This window comes from Coregonus clupeaformis, chromosome 33 (genome assembly GCF_020615455.1).
Source record: "Coregonus clupeaformis isolate EN_2021a chromosome 33, ASM2061545v1, whole genome shotgun sequence".
NCBI classification, from domain to species: domain Eukaryota; kingdom Metazoa; phylum Chordata; class Actinopteri; order Salmoniformes; family Salmonidae; genus Coregonus; species Coregonus clupeaformis.
Genome location: NC_059224.1, coordinates 31,771,394 through 31,784,455, shown reverse-complemented (window position 1 = coordinate 31,784,455; position 13,062 = coordinate 31,771,394). Strand labels below are relative to the sequence as shown.

Here is a 13,062-nt window from a genome sequence, read left to right as displayed (position 1 = left end):
AGAATTTGAGAATCTTGGTATGTGAAACTAGCTGTGTATTTCCATTCTGACTATTAACTGTCACGCCCTGGCTCTGGGGACTCTAGTCTGTTGAGCCAGGGCGTGAGTTTTCATTAGTTTTTCGTTCTAGTTTTGTAGTTCTATGTTGGCCAGTGTGGTTCTCAATCAGAGGCAACGTGTATCAGCTGTTGCTTGTTGTCTCTGATTGGGAACCATACTTAAGCAGCCAGTTTTCCCACAGTGTTTGTGGGATCTTGTTCCTGTGTAGGTTTGTGTTTTTGCACCTTTGGACGTCACGTATCGATTTGTTGTTTTTGTTCGTGTAATCATTATTTAATAAATATGTTCACCTTCCACGCTGCGCCTTGGTCCTCTGTATCCGACGATCGTGACAGAAGATCCCACCAACACTGGACCAAGCAGCGTGTCCAGGAGCCAGCGCCAGAGGTATCGCTAAAGGACATCAACCTCGACTGGGCCTGGCCCACGGGGAGGAGAGACCCCCAGAAATGTTTTAGGGGGGGGCTCACGCCGTGGACGACGGGGCAGCAGGAGGCCGCATAGAGCGGTCCAGCGGGTTTGCAGAGGAGGCCGCCAGGTTAAGGGGGCCACTGGTCACAGAGGAGAGGGAAAGTGTAGAGGCACGGCGAGAGGTACTGGGGTGTGTTACCAGTCCGGTCCGGCCCGTTCCTGATCCCTGCGTAGGGCCAGTGGTGTGTGTCCCTAGTACAGTCCGGCCTGTTCCTGTTCCTCGCATCGAGCCTGTGGTGCGCGTCGTCAGCCCGGCCCGGCCTGTTCCTGCTCCACGCACCAAGCCTATGGTGCGCATCGTCAGCCCGGCCCGGCCTGTTCCTGCTCCACGCACCAAGCCTATGGTGCGCATCGTCAGCCCGGTTCGGCCTGTTCCTGCTCCCCACACCAAGCCAGTGGTGTGCGTCGTCAGTCCGGCACAGCCCGTGCCTGTTCCACCGGTGCCTGGTCCGGCACCGGTCAGCTGCTCCACGCCGGAGCTAGAGCAATCCGCTCCACCGGTGTTCAGTCCAGCTCCGGCCAGCAGGGTCAGACCGGACCAGGGGTACTTTGGGGGGTTGGAGAGGGAGTGGGAATCATGCCCGGAGCTGGATCCGCCGCAAAGGCGGAGTGCCCACCCGGTCCCTCCCCTGTGGTGTTTGGTTGGCGCGGCCGGAGTCCGTGCCTTTGGGGGGGGGGTACTGTCACGCCCTGGCTCTGGGGACTCTAGTATGTTGAGCCAGGGTGTGAGTTTTCATTTGTTTTTCGTTCTAGTGTTGTAGTTCTATGTTGGCCAGTGTGGTTCTCAATCAGAGGCAACGTGTATCAGCTGTTGCTTGTTGTCTCTGATTGGGAACCATACTTAAGCAGCCAGTTTTCCCACAGTGTTTGTGGGATCTTGTTCCTGTGTAGGTTTGTGTTTTTGCACCTTTGGACGTCACGTATCGATTTGTTGTTTTTGTTCGTGTAATCATTATTTAATAAATATGTTCACCTTCCACGCTGCGCCTTGGTCCTCTGTATCCGACGATCGTGACATTAACTAAGTGCATATAGATGAAACGATTCCCGATAGAATGTCACAAACAGTACTCAGGGTTTCTCTGCTATGAAGGCTGATAGGCAAAATGGTGCCTGTTAGACAGACAAGGCAGTACCATTATTTTGTCATTAAAGTGGTTGAGAGCGAGAGAGGGACAGCTTGTACTAAAGTTCCCCACTAGGAAGAAATTAAAAAGTTAAACCCCCTGGTCCCCTGCGACTGACTGTGTGGATTAAGACTACTTTGGGACAGAAATAATCCACACTTTGAGGGAAGCCGTGTTTAGTTAAGTGGAAACGCTGAGTTCCTCTTGTAACAGCAGTGGCTCAGTAAAACATGAAGGATATCCTGACTGGAAATATTCCCTATGTAAACAATGAAACCACACACAAAGGGCTGTGCAAGCACCGGCCGGACATTCCAACACAGGGCCGAGAGGTGAAGAGAGTTGGGGGAAATCAGGAGAGGGTTAAAGGGGAACAAATCAACACCCCTACCTGTTCCGCCACGGGTGCGCAGGGTCCCGGTGTGGGAGGAGGTGTGGACCCCTCCGAAGACCGTTATCCCCTGGCCAACGGGTGCCTGGAAGTTGTTGAAGTTTGGGATGGCGGTGACCCCGAAGCTGGGGTAGTGCTGGTGCTGTGGCGTGGGGTCGGCGCCATAGTGGTAGCCCGCGGCACTCTGGGAGATGCTGGTGTCTCGGTCGTCCGTGAGTTTCGTTGCTTCTTTATCCTTGCATTGCACACAGCCCATTATCTATATTCTACAAAGTCAGATAGAAAGAGAGAGAGAGAGAGAGAGAGAGAGAAGAGGGATCATGAACTTGACTGGAAATCAATAGTACAACCAGTCTGAAAATGAAGGGGGTATGAGTAGCCGTAATACATGAAATAGAGGTGCACTTTAGCATTGTTTTTGGTTTGCTCTCCACTCTCCTCAGACAACATTTCCTTGCCTCACTAGAGGGATGCTTTCTCTCAAGGACCACTGGGAACTTTATAGCCTGACGCGCACGCGCGCACACACACACACACACACACACACACACACACACACACACACAAGCGCTCCAGATGACTCAAACATGCTGTGTCTCTTTAATGGCCAGGAGAATAACCACACTGTGATACACACTGGGCTTGGGGAAGGAGAGGTAGTCGGGGAGCAGGGGACCCATGGAGGAAGGGCCACAGGGGTAGTCACTCATCCATTATTCCATGATCACATCACTGCCAGCATCGACCGTCCGGTCAAATGAACTCCAGTCAACGGAAGGGTGGGAGGTGGGGATGGAGAGAGGAGAGCACTGCAGTGTGGACGTTACTTCTGTCAGTTAAAGAGACGGGACATATTTCCAGTAGGACATCTCTATGGTCCTACCACCACCATTACTTAGCCAAGGGTAGTGTCCTTCTATGGTATAATCTAGGTCTTTAAATACCAGTATTTAGCACACCTACATACAAAAAAAACATAAAATACCTTCAGTAGACAATTTATGCATTAGCTGTGATGGTATTTGCACTGTCAAAACAAAAGCGTAAAGTTAATGAACTGGCGAGAACAAAGCTCTACTACTGTGGTGCTGGGGAAGATTACCACTGGACAGTTTTATTCACCCTGCCAGAATGAATGTTTATCTCATTACTAGCGTGCAAAACAAACACGAAAATAACACTGTCAGTGTAGTAGATCAGTGGAGACAAACAGACTGTAAATTGCTGTGTTCCCGTGGAGACAGACTGCTGATCTAGCCTTCAGCTAAAGCCACTGACTGCCCTCAAACGTGTCATTTGAAAATATTCAGGATTTAAATAAGAGCCGTGTTTCTCTCGCTCTCTTTATCCCTCTCTCTGTCTCTCTCCCTCTCTCCCTCCCTCTCCTTCCTTCTCTCTCTCTCCCTCTCTCCCCCTCTTTCCAAGCCTCCTTGCCCAGTGTCTTCTGGCTCTTCTATCTCTTCTGAGAGGAGCAGGAAGCGCAGTCTGCAGTCATTTAAGACACATGCAAGGAGAAAGACCGTGGCTCAGTATGCTTCCCTTTGGTCAAAGAGAAAAACAAGGCCCAAATTATAGGAAGCCCTCCTCCTCTCCATCAATCAGCACAGCAGCACAATGGCCCCACATAGAGCATGGCCGTGGCCCAGACCCTTCTTCCGTCATCATCACTGACTGACTACCACCCGCTTGGCCAATGGAGAAAGAGAGAGAGAAAGAGAGGAGAGCGAGAGAGACAGAGAGAGAGATAAATAAAGAGCATCAGGGTTCCCAATCCCAAAGTATAAACAACTAAACTACATATTGGTTTACAGTTGTAGATTAAAGCTGAATCCACACAGATACCGAGATCAGTTGAAAGGGAATCTCTGTGACATCATCCAATCTCATAAACTACATAACATATCAGAGCATCGTATTTGTCCTGTGACCTGGCAACCAACGAATCCCTGGCTCCGCAAAATGGGCGTGCGAATGCAGCAAATGCCACAATGACTCAGTGGTCTAACTCTGTAATCCAACTCGACAAGCCCTGAGTGGGAAGAGGGCCAGGAATCAGATAACTGCTATGGTCAGTGGTGGATTCCACAGCATTTCTAATAGTCTAGCTACACTTACAACTTGTAGCATCACTGAAAATGCTCAAAGTTGCTCGATAATCTACCTCACAACATAGCCGCTGAGCAGCATAGAGAGATTGGATTGGCTGTTGGACATTGACATTTGCATTGATCTCTGTTAGCCAGTCAAAAGGCTTGGCTTGTGGTAAATGTCAGAGTAATCTGTGGAAGCGGTATGTTGTTGACTAGATACAGTCAAAGCTGCCTCTGATAGCAGCACTGTATTATAGGTGATTCCAAAGGAGCCAGTTGGAATAGGTTGCTGCTGTGTAGATGATGGGAGATGCGAAGAGTGGCAAGCACACATTCTGGTGCGCACACACACACACACACACAGCAGTGTGTAGTCAGCTACAACCATATCCCAGAGTACTGCAGGACCACTCCCAGTATTGTTATTCTATCCTGCTGTAGGCAGCTATAAGACAGTCCTCATAGCAGGAGACAGACAGCCATTAACTAACAGAGCCTCAGCTCCGTACTACGAACACTGCTCACTACGGACCCCTCAACACAGGCTAGGGACTGAGCTAATTATCACTGCTCCCTTAGTTTGAACCCAACCTCTTTCACCTCTTTCTTTCTCCCTCTCTTTCTCTCCACTGATTCATTATTCCCTCCTGTTCAGAAAACACCTGCTAGCCGTAGGCGCTTGTATTGCTGTTCACTCCTCCCCTTCCTCTGCTGAAGAATAACAGCCTGAAAGCAACTGAAAGCCATCAGCACAGTGTTTCATATAGAAACCCACATCCTCCTCACTCTTCTTCTTCTCCTCAGATTGGTTCAGCCAATCAGATCAATGGGCCTTCAGGCAAAACCAATTATAAAGCAGAACATGACCAGAAGCAGAGTAGCAGAGTTGGGTCTATAATTAGTTAAAGTAAAGGCCATTCATTTAAGGTCTATATGGACCAAATTCATTAAGATCTTTAATTGAAAGCCAAAGATCTAAAGCTTTGAAGAATCGAAGGCTTTAGATTGAAATCAAGTGAAAAGGGTGACATGTTCTAGCATCCTGCAATCAGTCTCTAAAAAAGAGGAGAAAGGGATAGAGAAAAGATCCATCCACAATGAACACACGTTCCTTCAGATCCATGTCAATTATTCATGGGTGCAAAATCAAGGTAGGCATGCCTCAGAGTCAGTATTGGGCCAGCTGCAAGAGAACGCCCTGGATGGAGGCATGTACATCTGCATTGCTTGCTGTTTGGGGTTTTAGGCTGGGTTTCTGTATAGCATTTTGTGACATCTGCTGATGTAAAAAGGCTTTATAAATAAAATTGGATTGATTGATTGATTGATGTATATTTCATAGGGGGTGATGAGGCATTAGCAAGGGGAGGCTACACTGTCACGTTATGCACTGGGGGGGGGAGCGAGGCCTTTTTTCACCGCCCTTTTTAACGGATGGTCTGGACCCTCATGGGAGACCCTCTGTCTGGACAGAACACCTTAGGCCTTTACAGGATGCCATCATCTCTGAGCAGAGAGTAGGGAGGAGGAGGAGATGAGCGAGCAGGTAACAAGATGGCTGCCTATTCAGTACAGTACATATCCATTTGTGGGTCTGTGGATATTTGGGTGAGCTCATCTCAAATGACCTAGTCCTTACTGTGTGGCCAAGCCAGCTCAATGATGTGGCCTAACCAAAGCCAGTCCTCTTTTACTTTCACCACTTCAGAGCCAGACAAAGGATAAAGACTTTAGTTCTGTGCGTGTGCAATATTAGCCTGCCTCAGTGTTATGCCCTTCATCATGTGAAACAGAGTGAATGTTAAAATAGACTTCCAGACAGACAGAGAGAGCAGGAGGTCTACAGAGATAATGAGATAGAAGATTATCAAGGGGGCGAGAGAGGGTGAGAGAGAGAGAGAAAGAGAAAGGGTGAGAGAGAGGGAGAGAAAGGGTGAGAGAGAGAGAGAGAAAGAGAAAGGGTGAGAGAGAGAAAGAGAAAGGGTGAGAGAGAGAAAGAGAAAGGGTGAGAGAGAGAGAGAGAGAGAGAGAGAGAGAGGGGGGTTAACTGAAAAGTGAGAGACAAGGAGAGAGCAAAAAGGAGAGAGGGAGAAGGAGGAGCACAGCCCCCAAACACTTGACAAACGGAGCAGCATAATGATCAGTGCTGGGCGTCACATGCTGAGCCCCAGTCCGCCGGGGGACGGCCTTGCCTCTGTGCTCTCAGCGTGCTGCCAGCCAGCCAGCCAGCCTCTGTCACGCACACAGATAGCTGCATCATGAGCATGCCCGCCTGCCTGCACCATTCAAGGTTAACGCTCAGAGGCTTATGCCTCATTGAATCCCCAACCTACATATAGCCACTTAACATGAACAGGAACACAAACATAGCACCCAACACACGTAATCAAAATCCTACCCTCTTCATATGAACATATACGAGGCATCAAGAAACAATGCGATGGGAGAAAGGTTAGCGGGCCGTTCATTTCACTCAGAGCAGTGTGTGTGTGAGAGTGTGTATGTGTGTGTGACAGAGAGAAAGGGGAAGCAGAGGAGAGGTATTTTTCTGTGTGTGTATGGGAGGGGTGAGCAGTGTCTGTATGTGTAAGCGCAAGCGGCTCAATTATCACAACAGCTGCAAGGCGAGCCATGGGATTAAGCCGAATCACCGCATCAACATTCTGACACCGATCCTCGTAATAATTTTTTGATCCCTCCAAATCTCTATACTGTATGTTTAAGATTCTAATTGGACGGAGTGGCGCATCAGGTCCCTCCTCTTCCTCCTCCCTCTACCACATGTGATGGCCTGGTGTCGTGATTCATCATCAGCTGGGAGAGAGAGTGCAGTGGTGTGCTGCTTCCGGGTCTGACTGCCTGCTCTGGCTGCGTCTCTGTGAGGAGAGAGAGCTCGTGTTCAGGATGGACTGGCCCACTGCCACCGGGTTACAGGGGTCACCTGGCAAGGCCCTGTGGAAACAATTAGGCACAATACCATCGCTGGAGGAGCAGGCCTCAGGCGGATCCAAACCTCCCACAAAACATCCCAGGAGTCGCAGAGCCCAAAGAGAGTGCTCGCTGGCCGTACTCGTCTCTTTGAGGACAATACTCAATCCAGAATGTAGTTCTCCGTTCAAGCCACACAAGCACAACAGTAGCATCTTCCCTGAACACACATACTGTGCCTTGCAAAAGTATTCAGATACCTTGGACTTCTTCAAATTGTATTGTGTTACAAAGTGGGATTAAAATGAATTTAATTGTCTTTTTTTGTCAACAATATACACAACATACTCTGTAATGTAAAAGTGGAAGAACAATTTTTTAAAATTGTTTTTAGATAACTCAAATATAGTCGTTGCATAAGTATTCAGCTCCTTTGTTTAGGCACGCCTAACTTTGTTCAGGAGTCAAATATGGCTTAACAAATCACATAAAAAGTTACATGGACTCACTGTGTGAAATAATAGGGGTTGACATGATTTTTAAATGACTAACCCTTCCTCTGTCCCCCATACAAACAACATCTGTAAGATCCGTCATTCAAGTATTGAATTTCAAGCACAGATTCAACTACAAAAACCAGTTCTTTTTTTTTTAAAGCCTCGTAAAAAAAGGGCAGTGATTGGTAGATGGATAACAGTAACAAATCAGACATTGAATATATCTTTAAGCATGGTCAAGTTAATAATTATGCTGTGTATTATGTATTAAACCACCCCAACACCTCAAAGATAGTCGTCCTTCTGAACTGAGCTGCAGGACAGGAATGAAACTGCTCAGGGATGTTACCATGAGGCCATTGGTGATTTTAAAACAGCTACAGAGTTCAATGACTATGATGGGAGAGAACTGAGGATGGATCAACAACATTGTAGTGACTCCAGAATAGTGACCTAAATGACAGAGTGAAAAGAAGAACACATTCCAAAACATGCATCTTGTATGCAACAACACGCTAAAGTAATACTGAGGGAAAACAACATGGCAAAGGAATACACCTTTTGGCCTAAATGCAAAGCCCTGTTTGGTGTAAATCCAACACAACACCTCACTGAGTAACTCCTTATTTTCAAGCATGGTGTTGGCTGCATCATGGTATGGGTATGCATGACATCAGCAAATACCGGGGAGTTTTTCAGCATAAAAAGAAATGGGATAAGGCTAAGCGCAGGCAAAATCCTAGAGCAAAACCTGCTTCAGTCTGCTTTACACCAGACACTGGGAGAGGAATTCACCTTTCAGCAGGACAATAACCGACAACACAAGGCCAAATATACACTGGAGTTGCTTACCAAGAACAGTGAATGTTCCTAAGTGGCCAGTTTTACAGTATTGACTTAAATCTGCTTGAAAATCTATGGCACGATTTGAAAATTGCTGTCTAGCCATGATCCCCAACATCTTGACAGAGCTTGAAGAATTAAAATGTAAAAATGAATCCAGGTGTGCAAAGCTGTTAGAGTCTTATTCAAGAAGAGTCACAGCTGTAATTGCTGCCAAAGGTGTTTCTAACATGTATGGACTCAGGGAGCTGAATACTTATGCAACAACTATATTTTATAAATGTATATATTATTTTTAATCAATAATAATAATACAAATCTTCCACTTTGACATTACTGAGTATTTTGTGTAGATTGTTGACAAAAAAGGACAATTAAATCTATTTTAATCCCACTTTGTAACACAATAAAATGTGAAGAAATCCAAGGTGGCTGTATCAGTGCCTTTCAAAGGGAATGGGAGTCAGTGCATTAGCCGTATGTATCTGCGATTATCTTGTTTCGTGGCTCTTTTTTCCAGCATCTGCCCACCAGGAGGTCTGCTGGAGGATGCTCCAAGCCCTGTAATTAAAAGGCAAGCGGGGACCACTCTATCCCCCCACAATAAGCTCCTCAGTGTCTAACATTGCTTCCTGGGTTGAAGATAAGAAGAGCGGAATAGTCTGTAGCTATAAACCTGATTCTGTAGCTCGCATCTCTCTGCCACTGCCGTAAAATACAGGGACTAGGTGAGACAGTCAAGTTGTGTGACGTTAATGCGTTTCCTCCTGGAATGGAGCGTGGAATGCAGTCCCCCCCCTCCCCCCCACAACTCTCTGAGAGGCGTCTCACTCGTTACTTCCTCTTTCCACTGGCTGAGCCAGGATCACAACCCTGAGCCATCTTCCTCCCCCTCCTCCACCTCCCAAGGAAGGCCACTATCCTCTGCCTTGCCTGCTCCTGTCAGTTAGGCTGGGCTGGCACCATTGTGTCAGGGTGACTCAGTGTCAGTGCATTCTGAGTGCTGCTGGAGGAGGGACTGAGGGGACCCTAGTAACTCAGTTGGTAGAGCATGTCGCTTGCAACGCCAGGGTTGTGGGCTCGATTCCCACGGGGGACCAGTACGAAAATGTATGCACTCACTACTGTAAGTCGCTCTGAATAAGAACGTCTGCTAAATGACTCAAATTTAAATTGTAAAAACCTGACTAGCACCAACCCAGAGAGGGAGAGGAGCTGGCTGGGAGGAGGACTGCTGCTCTCTCACCACTGAGCCTCAGCCTTCATCCGTCCTGAGCCCTTAGCTGTTAGCCTGCCTGAGCCCTTAGCTGTTAGCCTGCCTGAGCCCTTAGCTGTTAGCCATCCTGAGCCCTTAGCTGTTAGCCTGCCTGAGCCCAGTCTAATGCTCTCAGGGCAGGGATTAGCAATGTGGATTCCCTGCTTTCTCTCCCTGGGACTGCAGTTAGTGGAAACCGTTAGTTAGTATTTAATCAGGCTAAGAATCGAGTACCAGCATTGTGTTATTATGCATTTACAACACAATCCACAGATACTGTTACTCAGACCCGGTGCCAGGTTAAAGTGACTAAGGGGGCAGTGGAAATCGGTGAGGGGACACAATTTTGGAAAGTTATTGCATTGGAATTACATTCAATTCTGCTTATATCATGCAATACCACAATAAACAAAGTTTGAATGCCGAGACTCCGAGTCCATTGAGTGCTTCTGAAGTGACAGGTTAGCCCAAAATCTGTAGCCCATCTCTGCTGCTCTGTATCAGCACAATGGATAGCGCCCTACACAGGAAAGCAAGGCCAATTTGGCAATGAATATAGGCTACAAGATAGATAGGGTAATTCACCTATTACAAACAGCCTACGTGAATGCAGCCGAATACAACTTGGAATCCTAGAGAATCCTTTGTTTCTATCAATAGCATGGTTCAAGATAGAATACCCGCCTTGGGTGAAGGCCTTGTCTGCATTAGCACTGAACCAAATACAGAACTTTCGACATGGGAACCAAAATCCTGCATACACTACCGGTGAAAAGTTTTAGAACACCTACTCATTCAAGGGTTTTTCTTTATATTTACTATTTTCTACATTGTAGAATAGTAGTGAAGACATCAAAACTATGAAATAACACATATGGAATCATTTAGTAACCAAAAAGGTGTTAAACAAATCAAAATTGATTTGATATTTGAGATTCTTCAAATAGCCACCCTTTGCTTTGATGACATCTTTGCACACTCTTGGCGTTCTCTCAACCAGATTCATGAGGTAGTCACCTGGAATGTATTTCAATTAACAGGTGTGCCTTCTTAAAAGTTAATTTGTGGAATTTCTTTCCTTCCTTTCCTTAATGCATTTGAGCCAATCAGTTGTGTTGTGACAAGGTAGGAGGGTATACAGAAGATAGCCCTATTTTGGTAAAAGACCAAGTCCATATTATGGCAAGAACAGCTCAAATAAGCAAAGAGAAACGACAGTCCATCATTACTTTAAGACATGAAGGTCAGTCAATACTGAACATTTCAAGAACTTTTAAAGTTTATTTAAGTGCAGTCGCAAAAACCATCAAGCGCTATGATGAAACTGGCTCTCATGAGGACCGCCACAGGAATGGAAGACCCAGAGTTACCTCTGCTGCAGAGGATAAGTTAATTAGCGTTACCAGCCTCAGAAATTGCAGCCCAAATAAATTATTCACAGAGTTCAAGTAACAGAAACATCTCAACATCAACTGTTCAGAGGAGACTGTGTGAATCAGGCCTTCATGGTCGAATTGCTGCAAAGAAACCACTACTAAAGGACACCAATAAGAAGAAGACACTTGCAATGGACATTAGACCGGTGGGAATTTGTCCTTTGGTCTGGAGTCCAAATTGGAGATTTTTGGTTCCAACCGCTGTGTCTTTGTGACACAGCGGTGATCTCTGCATGTGTATTTCCCACCATAAAGCATGGAGGAGGAGGTGTTATGGTATGGGGGTGCTTTGCTGGTGATACTGTCAGTGATTTATTTAGAATTCAAGTGTCACGATCGTTTACGGACGAGACGGACCAAGGCGCAGCGTGATAAGCATACATGTTTATTAAGCGAATAAACACACGACAAAAACAACAAACGAAACGTGAAGTCCAAGGTAGCACACAAACATACCATAACACGGAACAAGATCCCACAACTAACAGGTGCCAAAAGGCTGCCTAAGTATGGTCCCCAATCAGAGACAACGAGCGACAGCTGCCTCTGATTGGGAACCACACAGGCCAACATAGATCTAGACATACTAGAATCTAACAGACAATCAACATAGCCAAACACAACACAGAAAATACACACCCTGACTCAACAAATACAAGTCCCTTGAGTCAGGGCGTGACATCAAGGCACACTTAACCAGCATGGCTACCACAGCATTTTGCAGCAATACGCCATCCTCTGTAGCTCAATTGGTAGAGCATGGCGCTTGTAACACCAGGGTAGTGGATTCGATCCCCGGGACCACCCATACGTAAAAATTCACACATGACTGTAAGTTGCTTTGGATAAAAGCGTCTGCTAAATGGCATATTATTATATTATTATCTGGTTTGGGCTTAGTGGGACTATCATTTGTTTTTCAACAGGACAATGACTCAACACACCTCCAGGCTGTGTAAGGGCTATTTTACTAAGAAGGAGAGTGATGGAGTGCTGCATCAGATGACCTGGCCTCCACAATCCCCCGACCTCAACCAAATTGAGATGGTTTGGGATGAGTCAGACCACAGAGTGAAGGAAAAGCAGCCTACAAGTGCTCAGCATATGTGGGAACACCTTGAAGATTGTTGAAAAAGCATTCCAGGTGAAGCTGGTTGAGAGAATGACAAGAGTGTGCAAAGCTGTCATCAAGGCAAAGGGTTTCTATTTGAAGAATCTCAAATATAAAATATATTTTGATTTGTTTAACACTTTTTTGGTTACTACATGATTCCATATGTGTTATTTCATAGTTTTGATGTCTCCACTATTATTCTACAATGTAGAAAATAGTAAAAATAAAGAAAAACCCTTGAATGACTCGGCCTCATGCCCCACCACTACAGAGTTTAGTTAGCTTCTTAGCTAGCTCTAAAATGTGTTAGTGTATTAGCCTATTTAGCTCTAACCAGCTAATCTGCCACTGCCATGATGGGTATCAGAAATTAAACCACAGAGGCCGCCGCCAAGCCCAACAGCGTCGATGCTGCCGAGCTCCAGCTAGCTCCGCGTGAGGAGCCCACCCCTCCTTCAACAAGTGCCGCCAGGATAATGGCTCCACAGCCCCCACCACCCCCGACAGTTTCTGACGATCTTGGAACAGAGGAGCAAGCCCAGGTTAACCTAGAATCCTACTCTAGCCGCAGGTTTTCTGTCCAAAAACATTAATTTGATAGCAACTGGTTCATAGGAAGAGAGTGGCTGGAATACTCGGTTACTGCATACACTACCGGTCAAAAGTTTTAGAAAAACTATTAGCTAAATAGGCTAATAATACTAACACATTTTAGAGCTAGCTAAGAAGCTAACTAAACTCTGTAGTGGTGGGGCATGAGGCCGAGTTGAGTGAAGCAGCTTCAACTGTAAACTTGACCCCGTCCTTATAAATCAAAATCAAATATTACAGGCCGAGGAGTATCTCGTTA

The 13,062-nt window shown here is 46.3% G+C and overlaps 1 protein-coding gene across 5 annotated transcripts in view; it reads right to left on the bottom strand.

Annotated features, from left to right (window-relative positions):
- Positions 1-13,062, bottom strand: part of LOC121549004 (tyrosine-protein kinase Fyn) — a 92,185-nt gene that overhangs the window by 41,854 nt on the left and 37,269 nt on the right. For all 5 annotated transcript variants that reach the window (XR_006657735.1, XR_006657734.1, XM_041860770.2 and 2 more), the window contains one exon: positions 2,050-2,315. Coding sequence is in view for 3 of the 5 variants with exons in the window: in XM_041860770.2 (XP_041716704.1) it covers positions 2,050-2,305 (256 nt within the window). In the remaining 2 variants the exon portion in view is untranslated. The remainder of the gene's footprint in view (positions 1-2,049; positions 2,316-13,062) is intronic.